Raw genomic sequence first — 18712 nt, forward strand, 5'->3', positions numbered from 1 at the left:
GTCATCTGCCAGTCATGATCAATGAACCTATGAAGTTTCATGATCCTAGGCCTAAGCATTCTTGAGTTATCATCCGTTAACTATTTGGTGGATGGACCGACGGACGGACCGACGGACAGACATGTGCAAAACAATATAACCCCTCCTCTTCGAAGGGGGGGGGGGGGGGGGGGCATAAAAATGGATGAGTAAGGGAGCATGAATTATCACAGAGCCACATTTTGATAAATTCAAATGATATAACTACAAAGTGTTGCATGAGATTTGGCTTGTTATTGAACTTTGCTTCCATTTCATGCTTATACAATTTTTCAGTTACTTTGGTGATGATCAGATAAAAACTGGATGAGATAAAAAGAAGAAACCAAAAAGTGTGGACTGACTGACATATGCATAATGTGGAAACTATAAGCCTCCCTTTGGGGTAGGGGTCATACCAAATCTTCTGTTCACAGAAGTATCTGACATAATTTATATGTTTGCTTAAGCGCCTGTTTGCATAAATGCCTGACAAAAAAAGTTAGGTGTTTGCAAGAGAAAAAAGTATTCATTCAAGTTTCTAACAGAACTGTTAAGCTTGATAATGTACATGACATGATGTTTTTTATTCAATCATCAGTCTAATGTTGTATTTACTACAGCAAACCAGCATACCTGACATTTTCATGGTGTTTCACGTAGAGGTCATGGAAGGGCATGATACGGGGAACCTTGCTCATCATCTTCTTCGTCAGGTCTTCCTTCATTGCTTCCATCAGATCCTTAGGAATACAGCTTGTCAATAATTCTTCCTGAAATACACAAGTAAATCAACAATGAAAATAAGTAAAAAATTACTTCATACAAAAGTAAAACAGTGAAAATAAGTATCATTATTTATCAGGTGAGTCGAACCAGCTGGATTGTTAACAACGATTACTTTATGAAATACACATGTATACAAGATCCGACATTTAAACTTCTGCTCCTTCCAAATGTTATTTTTTTGCCCACTTCAAACTGCTCTTCTCTTCAACCCAACAACCTGCTCCTTCCTGCTTACCCACCCACCTGCTTTTTCATTCTACCCACCCCATGGCTGTTTTTTCCTTATCCCACACATTGATCTTTCCTTCTACCCCACCCATCTGCTATTTCCATCTACCCTACCACATGCTCTTATTTTCTACCCCATCTACATGCTTTTCCTTCTACCCCCCCCCTGTTCTTTCCTTCTAACCCACCACCTGCAATTTCCTTCTAACCCACCAGTCTGCTCTTTCCTTCTAGCCCACCCGCCTGCACTTTCCTTCTAACCCACCCACCTACTCTTTCTTTCAACCCCAACCCATCTGCACTTTCCTTCTAACCCACCAGCCTGCTATTTCTTTCTAACACACCTGCCTGCTCTTTCCTTTAAGCCCACCAACCTGCACTTTCCTTCTAACCCACCCACCTGCACTTTCTTTCTAACACACCCGTACATTCCTTCTAACACACCTGTCTGCTCTTTCCTTCTAGCCCACCCACCTTGACTTTCCTTCTTACCCACACGACTGCTCTTTCCTTCTTACCCACCAGCCTGCTCTTTCCTCCTAACCCACCCACATGCTCTTTCATTTTACCCCCACCAACCTTCACCATATTGCTAACCCGCCTGCTCTTTCCTTTTAACCCACTCATGTGGTCTTTCTTTCTGCCCCCACCCACCTGCACTTTATTGCAAACCCATCCGCCTGCTCTTTCCTTCTACTCCACCCACCTGCTTTTCATTCAACCACACCAACCTGCTCTTTCCTTCAAACCCATCCACCTGCTCTTTTCTTCTACCCCAACCCACCTGCTCTTTCCTTCTAAACCATCCACCTGCACTTCCATTCTACCCCACCCACATGCTCTTTCCATCTTACCCACCCACCTGCTCTGTTCTTCTAATCCACCAACCTGCTCTGTCCTTCTAACCCATCCACATACACTTCCATTCTTATCCACCCACATGCTCTTTCCTTCTTATCCACCCATCTGCTCTTTCCTTCTAACCCACCCACCTGCTCTTTTCTTCTACCCCAACCCATCAGCTCTTTCCTTCTAACCTATCTACCTGCACTTCCATTCTACCCCACTCACATGCTCTTTCTTTCTACCTCCACCGACCTGCACTTCATTGCTAACCCTCCCGCCTGCTCGTTCCTTCTTCTCCACCCACCTGCTCTTTCATTCTACCTCAACCACATGCGCTTTCACTCTACCCAACGCACCTGCTCTTTTTTTCTACCCAAACCCACCTGCTCTTTCATTCTAACCCATCAACATACTCTTTCCTTCTACCGCACCCACTTGCTCTTCCATTCTACCACATCATCCTGCTCTTTCACTCTACCCAACCCACATGCTCTTTCCTTCTACCCAATCCACCTGCTCTTTCCTTTAACTCCACCCACCTGATCTTTGATATGACCCCACCCACATGTTCTTTCCTTCCACCGCATCTACATGCTCTTGCCTTCTACCCCTCCCACCTGCTTTTTAATTCAACCTCATCCACCTGTTCTTCCTTTCTACCCCACCAACCTGCTCTTCCATTCCAATTTTTCCTCCTTTCTACCCCATCCACCTACTTGTCCCTTCTACCCCATCCACCTGCTCTTCCATTCTACCCCACCTACCTGCTCTTCCCTTCTACCTTATCATTCTGTTCCTCCCTTCTACCCCATTCACATACTCTTCCCTTCTACCCCATCCACCTCCACTTCCCTCCTACCCCACCAACCTGCTCTTCCATTCTACCTATCCACCTAACCTATTCCTCCCTTCTAACCCACCCATATGCTCCTTTCTTCTACCCCATCCACCTGCTCTTTCCTTCTACCCCACCCAATTGTTCTTACGTTCTACCCCATAGACCTGTTCCTCCCTTCTACCCCACCAACATCCTCTTCCCTTCTACCCCACCCACCTGTTCTTCCCTTTTACCCCATCCACCTGTTCCTTCCTTCTACCCCACCAACATCCTCTTCCCTTCTATCCCCACCCACCTGTTCCTCCGTTCTACCCCATCCACCTGTTCCTCCCTTCTACCCCACCCACCGGTTTCTCCCTTCTACCCTACCAACATCCTCTTCCCTTTTACCCCACCCACCTGTTCCTCCCTTCTACCCCATTCACCTGTTCCTCCCTTCTACCCCACCAACATCCTCTTCCCTTCTACCCCACCAACATCCTCTTCCCTTCTACCACACCCACCTGTTCCTCCCTTCTACCCCATCCACCTGTTCCTCCCTTCTACCCCACCAACATCCTCTTCCCTTCTACCCCATCCACCTGTTCCTCCCTTCTCCCCCACCAAGATCCTCTTCCCTTCTACCCCATCCACCTGTTCCTCCCTTCTACCCCACCAACATCCTCTTCCCTTCTACCCCATCCACATGTTCCTCCCTTCAACCACATCCACCTGTTCCTTCCTTCAACCCCATCCACCTATTCCTCCTTTCTTCCCAATCCACCTGTTCCTCCCTTCTACCCCACCCACCTGCTCTTCAGTTCTACCCCATCCACCTGTTCCTCCCTTCTACACTACCAACATCCTCTTCCCTTCTACCCCACCCACCTGCCTCTCCATTCTACCCATCCACCTATTCCTCCCTTCTACCCCACCCACATGCTTTTTTCCTTCTACCCCACCCACCTGCTCTTTCTTTTCCTGTTCTAACTCCACCATGGACTTGATGGACTTGCGTGCCTCCAGGAATGTGTGTCTGTGTGTGATGTCTGTCAGGTACTTGTGATAGAACCCAATCATGTTGGCACACAGGAGAAGCACTGCATTGGAGCACAGCTGTTGAAAATAACACAATATTGTTCTCACAGCTTTAAAACCCAATATAGCAGGGTGCACTTTTTGTATAGCTGTGTTAGTAGAGTGCTTGACTAAGTTTCCAAATAATGCAGGTTCGATCCTTGGCTCAGTTTATCTATTTTACAGCCCTTCAAGCTCTACCACTATTTCAAGTTGGTTTGTTATCAGTTACTAGAATTAGTAAGTGCACTTAGTACTGTTAACTCAGCTATCCCAAGAAAAATGTGAGATGGTCAATTGACAAGAATGATATGAAAGAAATACTATTGAAAATCCAACTAAATAAACAAACAAACATGTATACATAAATATATATATATATATATATATACAATACACTTTTGATAATTTAAATGCCCTTTTTCTTACATAACAAGAAGCTTACAGGTTTTAGCTATGAAATAATTACAACTTTTACCCAACCCTTTACAGACACACATAGAATGCAGTACCTGGTAAGACAAGTTTTCCCGCTGCAACTCACTAGTCCAGCCAGCCATCACTAGTTGTATCAACATGTTCAACAGTCCCAGGAGCACAGACCAGAGTTTTGGTAAAGGCAGCATCATGTATAGCACTATTATTATGTAAAACACCGCAGGCAGATCGTCACTGGCTGCACTACTGGGAATCAAAGCCGAGTATGCAGAGATAACCGCAGTCATGTTGAGCCATACGGCTAGGGACAGTAATTTTGGAGCCTTCTTGAACATTTTCGGTACAACTATGAGGGACGTTATACCCACTTGGATGACCATCCCTGCCAGCAGGATGAAGAAGGCAGGCTCAAACTTGTCTCCAACCTTCACCTGAAAATGTCCAGATTAAGTCATCACTAACTTGGACAGAAATTGTTGGTTTGTATATTAAATGAAGCTTAAACCTTTCCCACATAGATACTTTTTTGACCCATTTGTAGTCTCTTAGAAAGTTACATTTAATTAAATACCTTTCTTACTAAATTCAAGTTTTAAAGAATTCATTTCTAACCTAAAGATACTGATGATGAGCAGCAAACAGCATAAAATCTTAAAGACTGCGAGTTACTCTCAGGCTATACTGGTTTTATGCTGTTTGCACATAGCTATTTATATTTTTCTTCTGAGCGGGAAAGGGTTAAATGAAGCTTAATTGAATCAATACTGGGAATAATACAGCATAATTAATCAATAACTAGGGCATTATTAGATTGTGGTTTAAATATAGCTTAAGTGATGACAATTATAAAGATAAATATAAACACACATGTAAAGTATTGTTTTCATAATTGCATTTCCACTTATGTGTGAATTATTTTCCTGGAGATAAACAATCAAAGACTTCGATCATCAACACCAAGAGTGGAAATTATATATTTACAAATATGATAACGACTGCATATAAATGCAATATATAAAGTATAGCAAGGTTATGGGCAGAAATATAGGCCAATTGTTTAAAAAAATTGACATCATTTACGGACAGTTTGGTGAAGATTAGTTGAAAAACAGAAGAGTGAAGACAGCTGAAATGCATGTTATAAAGAAAACAAGAGCTGTCACCATAGGATGACTTATGCCCCCTAAAAAGGCTTGATAGAAGTTATGAGCGAAATCTGCGTTTAGGTTTCGAAACCGAGGCGCGGACCCTTAGTTCAAGGTCAAGGTCACAGGGGTAAAAATGTGTGTGGGTATGGAAAGGCCTTGTCTGTATACACATGCATACCAAATATGAAGGTTATATCGCAAGGGACATAGAAGTTATGAGCATTTTTCAAAACCATAAACGCAGATTTTGAAACCTAAACGCGGACCCTAAATTCAAGGTCAAGGTCACAGGGGTTAAATTTGTGTGCGTATGGAAAGGCCTTGTCCATATACATATGCATACCAAATATGAATGTTATATCTCAAGGGACATAGAAGTTATGAGCATTTTTCGAAACCTAAACGCAGATTTCGAAACCTAAACGCGGACCCTCAGTACAAGGTCAAGGACACAGGGGTAAAAATATGTGTGCGTATGGAAAGGCCTTGTCCATATACACATGCATACCAAATATGAAGGTTATATCTCAAGGGACATAGTAGTTATAAGCATTTTTCGAAACCTAAACGCAAAGTGTGACGGAAAGACAGACAGACAGACAGACAGACAGACGGACAGACCGGCTGACGGACTGACAGATGGACAGTCTGATCACTATATGCCCCCTTTTCTTCGAAAGGGGGCATAATAAGCTTTATATATACCACTGTCATCTTGTTTAAATTGTCAGATGTTCTTTATATTCTTTATAAACTACTACTATGTTGTTTACACTTGCAGATGTTCTGTTGTAGCAAAACATTAAATTAAGCCACCTGTTAGGGAGACAAAGTTTAACATGTTTCTTTTGCAACTAAAGCAACGCCAGAAGGCGTTTGTTTGAGATGAAAGCTTTCTTATTGTGTGATACATAAATATAAATCTGGACCTCACAGATTAATTATTGCTTGTCTAACGCTTATTGCCATCTATGTTCTATTTTGGGCAATCTTCAATAGTTTTCTACAGCTCAACAAATGAAGCCTACCTTACCGTCACAAACTTGCATGTCATAATGCAAGATTGCTAATTGATTCCCAGGACAGGGTGACATTAGACGAGTCTGACCTACTAACATACATAAATCATGGCCATAAAGAGTCTCCCAATAAAACAGTAGAACAGACCTGAAAGGATAATATTAGCATTGAAGCACAATTTATTTATTCCACTGGCTTTCTTTACTGACAAACAACTAAAAGGATTCTCAGCATTATAGATACCAAATAAAAAGGAAGGTCATTAAAGGTCACAAGTCTGCACCCACTTGAGGAGCAAGTTTGATTGTGATTGGCCCAATGTGACCAGGAGAGTGTTGACAAGCTTTGTTTTTAACATTACCCAGTGACCTAGTTTCTTTGTAACATGATCCTATTGTAATATGGCTAGAGAGCATAGAACACAAGTTTTAAAGTTTTTGGAATATTTCACAAAGAATCATGTGCAACAAGACTATTGCCAAGCCATATAAGTCCCCTACCGGCTCCACCATGGTCAGATTTATTTATTTATTTTTTATTTTGTTGCCATAGCAACCAGAATTTTTGACGTAGAAACAAAATGAAATGACGTGCATACTGCCCATATTGCCATCTATATATGTTTCAAGTTTCATGAAAAAAAAAGAAGAACTTTTAAAGTTATCGCACGATCCAGAAAAGTGTGAAGGATCCACCATTTTCAGCAGTATTTCTAGTCTATTTGTTGCCATAGCAACAAGAATTCTTGACGCAGGAACAAATGAAATGACGTGCAGTATCTACATATTGTCATCTGTCCATGTTTCAATTTTCATGAAAAAATAAGAAGAACTTTTAAAGTTATCACAGGATCCAGAAAAGTGTGACAGACTCACAGACAGACGCACAGAGCGCAAACCATAAGTCCCCTCTGGTGAGCATGCTCAACTGGTAATGGTTGGTCATAAATGACCACATGGCCCAAAGGCCCTAAGGCACTCTTGCACGATGTGGCGTCTCATCAGGGTCTGCGCTGTTTGCTTAAAGGAATTTCTGTAAGAAATATTCTAAATATAGAAATAAATATACTAGACATCCCTAATTCTGGAAATAAATTGATCCAATTTTGAAGGATGGGAAGAGTCCACTAGGCACTGTTCTGAGCAGGTAGTGTTCACAAGGTTCCATCATTGACTCATAAGCAGAATTTTCAAAAAAACTTGTTGCATTGTGTTTAAACAAAAATAATTTTGGAACTTACCCCATATACATATACTATGTTTAATGTTCTGAGGAAATTTCACAATGATATGGTAAAACTGTGACTTCTTGGGTCTTCAAATGGGGGCCATGTGTTTTATAATGGACACAAACCATATCTCACTCGACTTAGAAATCAAAGAAACAGAAGTTCAAAGCAAGTTTGATTAAAATTGGGCAAACCAACCTGACTGCTAGAGTGTTCAAAAGCTATGACTTCATGACCTTGTTCTTAATGCTTCATGATCCAGTTTTCAACTTATCTGAGATATTGTTGGGACTTATGTTCAGACTAAGTTTCATGAAGATTAGGCAATTAATAAGTCCTCAAGAGTATTAAAAAGCTTTTTTCTTTATTTTGGACTGGTGACAAAGATTTTCAACCGATGTAAACCAGTATCAAACTCAGCCTTTACCCATTTTCAACCTCACCCAAACATTTTATCTAGACAAATGTTCTGACCAAGTTCCCATTTTCGACCTCACCCAAAAATTTCAATGGGACAAATGTTCTGACCAAGCTCCCTAAAGATTGTGCAATAAATGTAGCCTCAAGAGCACTCACAAGGCTAATGTTGACAAAAGGTGATCACAACAGCTCACTCTAAGCACATAGTGTTCAGGTTTGTTAAAAAGCAACAAACAATTATTGGTTACAAACAACCCCTATAGTTTCACCAAACAAGAGCACCGCATAACGGGTGCCACACTCGGCTTCGGGTGCAGTTTTGAATAGATGAAAGCTTGTCAGATTATTTTTTTTAGAGGTCACAGTGACCTTGACCTTTCACCTAGTGACCCAAAAATGGGTGTGGAATGTAGAACTCATCAAGGTGCAGCTACATATGAAGTTTCAAAGTTGTAGGTTTAAGCACTTTGATTTTAGAGCCAATATTCAAAACCTTGACAAAATGTTTAAGCACGACGCGGACGGCGGACATGACGAGCTGGCTATGACAATACCTTGAGTTTTTTCCCGACAGTCGAGCTAAAAATGCAAAACAGCAGAAAAAGCCTTGCATGTGTATCTTGTTTTCTGCATGATACGGGGTATAAGTATTGCGAGGAAAGCCAGCAGGCTTATCATTAGCAGTATGAGTACTTACCTTGTTTTCCTCAATGTGGAGTATAAAGAAGGTAAGGAAAGCCAGAAGGCTTATCAGTAGCAGTAGGATTACTTACCTTGTTTTCCTCAATGTGGAGTATAAGGATGGTGAGGAAAGCCAGAAGGCCTTTCAGTAGCAGTATGAGTACTTACCTTGTTTTCCTCAATGTGGAGTATAAGGATGGTGAGGAAAGCCAGAAGGCCTTTCTGTAGCAGTATGAGTACTTACCTTGTTTTCCACAATGTGGAGTATAAGAATGGTGAGGAAAGCCAGAAGGCTTATCAGTAGCAGTAGGAGTACTTACCTTGTTTCTCACAATGTGGAGTATAATCAAAGCACTGAAAGTACTGGTGGATTATTGACATGAAATCTCACAACGTGGCCCTGATTCAAAAGGAAACTAAGTTCATTTAGAAAAACATTCAAGTTTCTGAACCCTGTCTTCGCCACTGCGATGTTTAGTGTGTTACTAGTCTCGGACCAGCTGGTGAAGAACACGTATTTTACTTACGCGCGTTTGCGTGCTGCTGCATACACAGAAGAGGCTTTTGTGGCACGCTCATGTAAATCTTTATTTTGATTTGACCATGTGAGCTAGTTTTTGACCCCACAAGACCCAGATTCGAACTAGTTCAAAGTATCATATGAGGCAAATTGACCAAGTATCATGAAGATTGGATCAAACTTGTGGCATTTACAGTGGGTTATAATATTTTTTAAGATTTGACTCTTAGGCCTAGTTTTTTTTTACCTCATATAACACAGATTTCATAGACAAACATTTTGACCAAGTTTCATAAAGATTGGATTAAAATTGTGCCTCTGTGGTTGTTAGGATTTTCTAAGATTTGACCCGGTGACCGTTAGATAGACTGAACGTTAAAAAATAATTGGGTTTGTCATTTTGTTACTACATATCCTCAAAAAGAAAAGCTTAGCAAGACATTGTGTACATGTTAACCCCGCACTATTTGACAACCTATTCACCGTTAAATAACGGAAATAGCCGATATGATCGGCTATTTCCGTGCATTTTCATATCGGCTATTTCCGTGCATTTTCAATGCGCATGTACTAACATTTTCACAACAATAGGAAAGTATTAAAAAGAGATATACAAACAAAATATCGCCTGTGTGAATCGATTATAGTACATTCGGATACTTTTTCTCGGTAACGGCTTTTATCGTCAAATTGCGTTAACAGAGAGTTAGTTCTGCGGCGTAGACAGAAGTGCTCCGAAGTTTGCAGTAATATGCAAATTAGGCTGAAGATTGGCTACTGTGTATTATTGCCGCTTTGCGTCAATAATCCAAAAATGGTGAGGAAACCCAAAAGGCTTATCAGTAGCAGTAGGGGTACTTACCTTGTTTTCCACAATGTGGAGTATAAAAATTGCCAGGAAAGCCAGAAGGCTTATCAGTAGCAGTATGAGGACCAGGGAGCGTCTCATACATAGGCAGTACTCTTGGTACATCTCCTCTATCTCCAGCTCTTTGAAGTTGGACTGAAATCAGCACAAACATACACTATAAGCTGGAATCTGATGAAATGTTGGTTTATGACGATGAATATTTTTGGCAAGATAATGAGAACTATATTTGAAAACAAGAGGGCCTGAAAGGCCCAAAGTCGCTCACCTGAGATAAAAAGAAATGACCTGTTCTTTGCAGCCCAACATATCAATGGAACAAATGTTCTAACCAAGTATCATGTAGAATGAACAACAAATGGTCCCTTGGTGGCCATGTTTTTTTAACAGACCTGAACCATTTTTTAACTCTTCCAAGATATGTCCAAATTTCATGAAGATTGGGAAAAAATGTGTCTTCTAGACTGTTCACATGTTGTCACTATATACATATAAAGAAAACTGCCCCACTCCCTGGCGGCCATGTTTTTTCACTGATCATGACCATTTTCAAACTCATCCCAGACATCCACATAACTGAAGTTTTGACAAAGTTTCGTGATGATTAGGCAAAACATGTGACTTCTAGAGTGTTCACAAGCTTTTTTACTATATAAATATAAGGAAAAAGACCCCCCCCCCTGGCGGCCATGCTTTTTTTTACCTATCCAAACCATTATCGAACTCAACTGTCCTATCCAGGTGTGGTAGTGCGGTCTCCTTCGCTTACGCAAATGAACAGGTCACAGGACGGTTACAAGTTATGTAACTTTGTGAACACTTATGTAATGCGGAAATATTTATTTGACGAACTCTTATTTCCGGTCAGGATGACTATACTGACTGGTTGTAATTCAATTAACTCAAGGCGTTCAGTCAGGGACGCCTAAATACACTCACAGAATTTATTTATAAGTGAAAACAAAGGCAGCTTTAACAAAAATAACTAATTTTTATTCCAAGAACTCGGAAAATGAAGAACAATGACAGAAAATTAAGAACAGGTACAAGCCAAGTCTAAAGAATCTAAGAATCGTTACAAAAATGAACAACATACAGCAAATCGCTTAATGAATGTAAAAAGAAGTTCAAAATCTGTCAAAAAAACTGATATAAATATAAGTTACTGATAGTCTAGAAAGTGCTACAAAAATCTAGTTTACAAAATAGGTCTAATTTAATCTAAAGAACAATATTTATGGAGATTAGGAAACTTCAGTGAATCAAATGTAAAAATAAGAAAAATTTACTAAAGTTATTGAAATAGAAAAGAGTCTTTCTAATTTGAAAATGCCAAATAAAAATAATCTAAATATTAAGAATAATTTAGAAAATAATGCCAAAATGTCTTGATACTGGTGTCAAAAATAAGTTAAGAGTTTAATTATTTCAAAATTCCAACCTTTTTCAAGAGCTGTTAACTTTTCAAGAAAGCATGAAGAGGTGTTTAAATCAGCCGAAACAGTTTATTTTATACAGTTCAGAAGAGATCAATGGCAGAATAGTCAATTTTCCCTCAGAACAGTGCATTTATCAATGATCAATATCTTCCCAAATTCCAGAGCAGAACTAAAAATAGATAACTAAACCAGGTTAAACAAGGGAGATAAATACTGCATAAATACTGCAAAATCATGTACATGTTGTCTTTCTTTCAGTTATCTCTTAGTTGAAAGGCTTATCATAATGTGTTAATGACTAAAACCGTTATGTTAACTATGAAAATTATGTGTTATGAAAAATTACATAATACAGTTAATGTCACATAATATTGACATAATAAAACCAAACTTTACTACACAGGAAACAAATGTTCTAACCAAATTTCATAAAGATTGAGCAAACTAGAAAGTTAACAAGATTTTACTATAGCCATATAAGGAAAAATGCCCCGCCCCTTGGCAGCCATGTTTTTCAAGCCAAGGTTACCACTTGTGAACTCATCCAAGATATCATTGGGACAAATCATCTGAGCAAGTTTCATGAAGATCAGAAAATATATATGGCCTCTAGTGTTAACAAGGTTTTACTATAGCCATATAAGGAAAAATGCCCCGCCCTCTGGCGGCCATGTTTTTCAACCAACCGACATCATTTTCGAACTCTCCCAAGATATCATTGGGATGAATCTTCTGACCAAGTTTCATGAGGATCGGACAATAAATGTGGCCTCTAGAGTGTTAACAAGATTTTTTCTATAGCCATAAAAAGCCATATTAGGAAAAATGCCCCGCCCTTTGGCAGCCATGTTTTTCAAGCAAATGTAACCATTTTCGAACTCATCCAAGCTATCATTAAAACCAATCTTCTGACCAAATTTCATGAAGATTGGACAATAAATGTGGCCTCTAGAGAGAGAACAAGGCAAATGTTGATGTCGCACAACAGACAACGCACGACGGACGACGGACAAAAGGCGATCACAAAAGCTCACCATGAGCACATTGTGCTCTGGTGAGCTAAAAAGGACTTCAATTTTTAATTGTAAATTGGGCATTTCACCTTTCTATATTTCTTGCTGTCTATAGAAAAATATTATGCAATATATATTATATATATTAATCTAACAATATATAATAATAATAACAAAATATTAAAGTCTTCATTTTTTATTGTCAATATGTTTTTAAACAACTTAAACCAACCAACCTTATTATATGCACTGATAAGCAGTTATTTTAAACAAAATTTTCTATTCAAGTACATACCTTGCTAAATGCACAAATAAATTGTAAAACAAATCTCAAGCAATCTTACCCTTATTTTGGAGAGTGAGAATTCATCGAACAGGGACGACATCTTGCTTGCTGACCGCAGCCTTTTCCTCTTCATCTCCATTGATTCTCCTTTCATTAGTGCCTCCAGTCCAAAGGAACTGTCTTTCTTTGAGGACTTTTTAAACAGATATCCTTTACTAAATCTTTTATTGTTATTGTTTACATGATTGTTCTTTTCAGGAACTGTGTTCTTTTCAGGAACTTTGATTGTCGCTGTTGTAGGTGGCTTCTCCATTCCATTAGTATCATGGTTTTGGTCAAATGACATTGATGATGAGTTCGGCACTTGAAGGTTATCCACCACTATTCCATCAGAGAACGTGTTCAACATTTCACCGTTTATATACACTGACTCACCAAATGTTGCTATGGAAACTTCTTGATCTTCGCTAACTGGTTCCAGGCTGTTACACTTTGCATAGGTGTGAAACTTTGCTGCTGTCATTCTCTGACCCCCTGAAAGTAGACAATGTGAGTGTTAAGTCATATAATATAACAAAAAACACGTATACAGTAACAAGATATGTAACCTTTTCCTTAACCTTTGAGTTCAGGTTCCAACAATCATATTTTACATACACATTAATAGTTAAAAAGATATCTATCAATTATGAATACTTAACAAGTATTAAGTGTTTAAAACTATTGGCAGATTTTGATATTTCAAGATTCAACTCTATACCTCACTTGGCACATTCACACTTGACTTGCTGTCATGATTATATTATTGCAGCCACATTTAGAAACAAACTAGCATATTATAAATACTTGTTTTAACACTTGTAGTCAGTTATTCACTTTAAATGATGAACGGTTTGTTCACAGTTTGTCAGAATATTAAATATACCTGGATCATCCCTTTGTAATATGTTCCATGCTTTGGAGCTTTATTGATGATATTGAAAGCAAGACTTAGTGAACATGTCAACTAATTGAATGCATTTACAGGGTTTCTAATTTCAATGAATTTGAGTTTTTAAGCTCTTTTGAGATTAGACTGCTTTTTTAACCCTTTGCATGCTGGGAAATTTGTCGTCTGCTAAAATGTTGTCTGCGGAATTTCCAAAATTAGCATTTTCTTCAATTTTTTTCAAAGAATACTATCAGAATAGCAAACAGTTTGGATCCTGATGAGACGCCACGTTTTGTGGCATCTTATCTGGCTCCAAACTGTTTGCAAAGGCCTTCAAAATTCGGTTCCAGCACTGAGAGAGTTAAAACAATTATACAGGCTTTCGAGTGATTGGTTTGCTAAGGTAATACCTGTAGGTCTTTGACCAGTTCTGGAATTCTTTTTTATACATGACAATGCCAGATTTTATTATATCAATTTAGAATGTGTACTTTTGAAACTTATTCAAGTATTTTTCTTATCAAATAATTTGTTTTTAATAATTCAGCATTCAGTTAACTCAATCCCCAAGAAATCTGAATCAAAGAACTGACACTCATAATCTTAAATTGAAGGCTTTGGAAAAATGGAATAAGAATTATAGAAAGGAAAATATTAAACTTTTTTTTAAACATTATCTGATTTGCATAGGTAATAGGAGGGAAAGAGGCCCTCAGATACTCTCCTTAGACCCCAAGATTTCACTATAGATCAGGGCTCAACATTAACAGTTGTCCTATTGCCCCTGGAAAGTAAAAATTGGTCCAGGCAAGTTATTTTATAATCTAAATGTCCAAGTGCAAAAAAAGAAGAAAGAGCATTAAATTTAGACTTTCATTGCTGTAATTAAATTTAGACATTAATTGCTGTACCGTAATTACTCTATGTTTTCGGACACTTTAAGTTTTCGGACACCCCCTTTTTTAGCAAAAATAATTATTTTTCATGACTCTTAATTTTCGGACACACGATTTTTCGTCCATTATTTATGTCTCTAAGTTTTCGGACAGAATATTTTACAGCGCTACTTTACCAAATTTCGGTCCTGTTTTCAATATCTAATGACACTTCGATCATGGGGTTTTACAACCAGATTAACATCATAAAAAATGGAAGGTGCATGCCTGAGGGCAACGGACCATTACATTGCGTTATTGGGTAAATAACCTTGTAAACCGGTATTAAACAATGGTTTCGCCCGATAGCATAAGCGTTATGACACTTACCAGGGGCAGTACCAAATAACAGTTCAATTATCTACCGCAATGGTCCTACCCCTTCTTAGTAATATAACTGTGACAAATACTAAACACTTCAAAGTGTGATGCACCCTATTGCAAGTTTAACGAACAATGGAAGGTGTTAGAAAACAACTATCTGAAATGAACAAACAAAGAATTTATAGTTTGCTTTTTTTTGCGTTAATTACAGGTTCATACTAGCGAGTATCGGTTAGTCACATTCTCATCTTTGAACTCGTTGGTCAAAGTACAACCTTGTAGTAACTTTCTGTCAAATAAATTAAGCATTAAAAATTATTTAAAATGCAGTGCAAATATATATAACTGTAATTTATACTATACGGCATGGTATTTTACAAGCGCATGCTATTACCGGTAGTCGTTGATACATGTATTTCCGGACACTTCAATTTTCGACTCTAAATTTTCGGACACCTGCATTTTGTGAATATTTTTCGTATCTATGTTTTTGGACAAGAATTTTTTTAATTATTTTTAAGTGTCCGAAAACATAGAGTAATTACGGTAATCATTTTGTTAAATGTGTAAAAGTATAAAAAGGTTTTGTGGTGTATCATTTTGATCTTTATTAAAAAATATGAGGTTTTCAGTTAATGTGATATTTCAATAATAAATGTCATGTTTGAGCAAGTGGCTTTACGTTCAGGTTTTTTAAGTTGCCAGGCAGGGCAAGTTGGTTTTTAAGTTAATGTTGAGCCCTGTAGATTTACAATCCAACCTGACTTAGCGGCGGCCACCTGAGAACAGCAGTAACCCCACATGACCCATTTCATTGTCATTAGGGCACATTTTAAACCGCAAGTTTCATCCAGATTGGGTAATAGATTGTGGCCTATAAAGAAGGTAAATAGTGATTGACCCAAAACAAGCTATGGACAAAAAATCACAACAACTCACCATGAGCTAAAATGCCAAGCAAATAACATTTAATTTTGTAATTTACAAAATGATGCTTGTTCGAAAGTTAAGTAAACACATCTAATAAAGATAAACATAGATGTCTGGTGAGGCAAATAAATCAAAACATGGTAACATTTTCATAATGGCAAAGCAAAAAGTAGTTGCACTACATAAATGTCTCTGAGTGAACTTAGTTGCAGTATGATCCAATGTGGGCATGCTTTAGTGATATTTAGAAATTATATAGAACTATAATATGCTGTTGCACCTGATGCACAAAACTAATGTCAACATATGTGTCTTGTTCTGAGAAAATTGGGCTTAATGCATGTGCGTAAAGTTTCGTCCCAGATTAGCCTGTGCAGTCCGCACAGGGACGACACTTTCCGCTTGTATGGTATTTTTCGGTTCCTTCTTACCAAAAATCTTGTATAGGCGGAAAGTGTCGTCCCTGATTAGCCTGTGCGCACTGCACAGGCTAATCTGGGTCGACACTTTACGCACATGCAGTATTCCCAATTTTCTCAGAACCCGACTCATATAACAATTATCACCACCAAACCATTGCTAAAATGACCACACTTCAACAATTCATGAATGAATGTTTCCCCCTACCATATCAACTAGCTATAATGGCTACTGCATATAATTGTTCTGGGATTGTGAATAATTGCTGCCACGAGTGAAAAAATATATTTTCTATGATCACAAGTGAATTTAAATCCATATTTACCGAATCCAACAAATTTTCTTTTTATTTTATGCTTATTTTCACCGTTTATATAACATTGTTAAAGAGTTTAACTAAAGAATTTCGCTGGGATAATGACATCAACAGTAAACAATGAAAATTATCAATTATTTTCAAAGATAATTTTCACTGTTTGAAATAGTGAAATTATCAGTTTTAATTCACTGATATTACTCTATAAACCACCGGAAAGCATAGAATAAAATACACTATTATGTGAAGTTTGAATAAACCTTAAAGTACCTCTTAGATACGTATTTTCACTAATTTGTAGTCCCTTAGAAAGTTATATTGAATTTAAGACCTTTCTAACAAGATTCAAGTTTTTAAGGCTTCAAACCTTAGATACTGATGAGCAGCAAACAGAATAAAACCTGTACAGACTGCGAGTTAATTAACTCACAGGCTGTTCTGGTTTTATGCTGTTTGCACGTAGCCATTTACACTCTGCTTCTATGTGGGAAAGGGATAAGACATTAATTTTGGAATAAATTGTTTTTTAAACAATGCCTTATATACATTTTTACCTGTTGTATTTTTTCATTTTTACAAAATATAGGTAGAATAGACCGTTGCATATATAATTGAATCATATAAATTGCTTTAACTACAAAACTGTATGTTTAATTGAATTGTTTAAAACAAAAAATGGAACTGTGTTCATGCGAGCATAAACACAAACCTTTAAAATACAGTTATAGTGAGAGTTAAAATGACAAAAAATGCAATCACTGTTAAGGAAGATATCATTGAAATTTATTTAGTTATAGAAAAAGAATTGATAGAATGTTACTAAAGTACACTCATAACAAAAAAATGAACACTTTTATTTTAGAAAATCACCAACATGATATCCATTCCAAGTTTGATGTCTTTTTCTGATTCACATAATACAGGGTTAATTTAATGCTTTTCCAAAAATGCTACAAAACATTTAGTTCTATTCAATTATTTTAAGCACTTATTTCATTGGAAACCATCATACATGCAATTTGCAATGCAATTGTGATGTACTTCCAATTCACAAATGGAAAATGGTCCTCATCACTGTCATTTATTCTAACACTGTAGCCTTATTCTAACAATTTAGCCTTATACTAACAATATAGCCTTATTCTAACAATATAGCCTTATTCTAGCAATATATCCTTATTCTAACAATATAATCTTATTATAACAATATAGCCTTATTATAACAATTAATAGCCTCATTCTAACAATATAGCCTTATTCTAACAATATAGCCTTAAATAAATGTTAAATTATTCTAACAATATAACCATATTCTAACAATTTAGCCTTATTCTAGCAATATGACATTATTCTAACAATATAACCTTATTCTAACAATAATACCATATTCTTACCATAGAGCCTTATTCTAACAATATAGCCTTATTCTAACAATAGCCTCATTTGTATCACACTTAAATTAACATTTCCTTTTAAGATTAATTCCAGGTAGTTGTTACAATTTGAGTTTGTGGCAGTAGTGACATCACCCCCCACCCATCCTCCAAATTTTGATTTTGTAAAATGTAAAAAGCTGCACAAATCTTGTTAAAAAAAATAACTGTAATTTGAACCATATACCTGGACACCAAAATGTAGCAAGTTGTAACAACCATGTTTTAAAATTTGTTAGCAATATTTATATAGAACAAGAGATGTGTTTGTCAGAAACACAATGAATGCCCTCTATTGCACCGCTTTGAAATAAAATTTCAATATATCATTTGTCAGGTTTAAAAATTATCTCTGTTTTAAAGTTTATTACTTCCCTTGGATAATTTTTTACTTTTGACCTTGAAGGATGACCATGACATTGACCTTTCACCACCCTTAATGTGCAGCTCCATGAGATACACATGCATGCCAAATATCAAGTTGCTATCTTCAATATTGCAAAAGTTATGGCCAATGTTAAAGTTTTGGGATGGACTGACTGACGGACGGACAGTTCAACTGCTATATGCCACCCTACTGGGGGCAT

The 18712-nt window shown here is 37.5% G+C and overlaps 1 protein-coding gene across 4 annotated transcripts in view; it reads right to left on the reverse strand.

Moving 5' to 3' along the window:
• Positions 1-18712, reverse strand: part of LOC127845643 (adenylate cyclase type 2-like) — a 123703-nt gene that overhangs the window by 43680 nt on the left and 61311 nt on the right. For all 4 annotated transcript variants that reach the window (XM_052376669.1, XM_052376668.1, XM_052376667.1 and 1 more), the window contains 5 exons: positions 12895-13370; positions 10093-10233; positions 4288-4644; positions 3665-3814; positions 655-791 (listed from right to left, as the gene is read on the reverse strand). In XM_052376669.1, coding sequence (XP_052232629.1) covers positions 655-791; positions 3665-3814; positions 4288-4644; positions 10093-10233; positions 12895-13370 — 1261 coding nt within the window. The remainder of the gene's footprint in view (positions 1-654; positions 792-3664; positions 3815-4287; positions 4645-10092; positions 10234-12894; positions 13371-18712) is intronic.

The sequence above is a fragment of the Dreissena polymorpha genome, chromosome 9 (assembly GCF_020536995.1).
Source record: "Dreissena polymorpha isolate Duluth1 chromosome 9, UMN_Dpol_1.0, whole genome shotgun sequence".
Lineage (NCBI taxonomy): Eukaryota > Metazoa > Mollusca > Bivalvia > Myida > Dreissenidae > Dreissena > Dreissena polymorpha.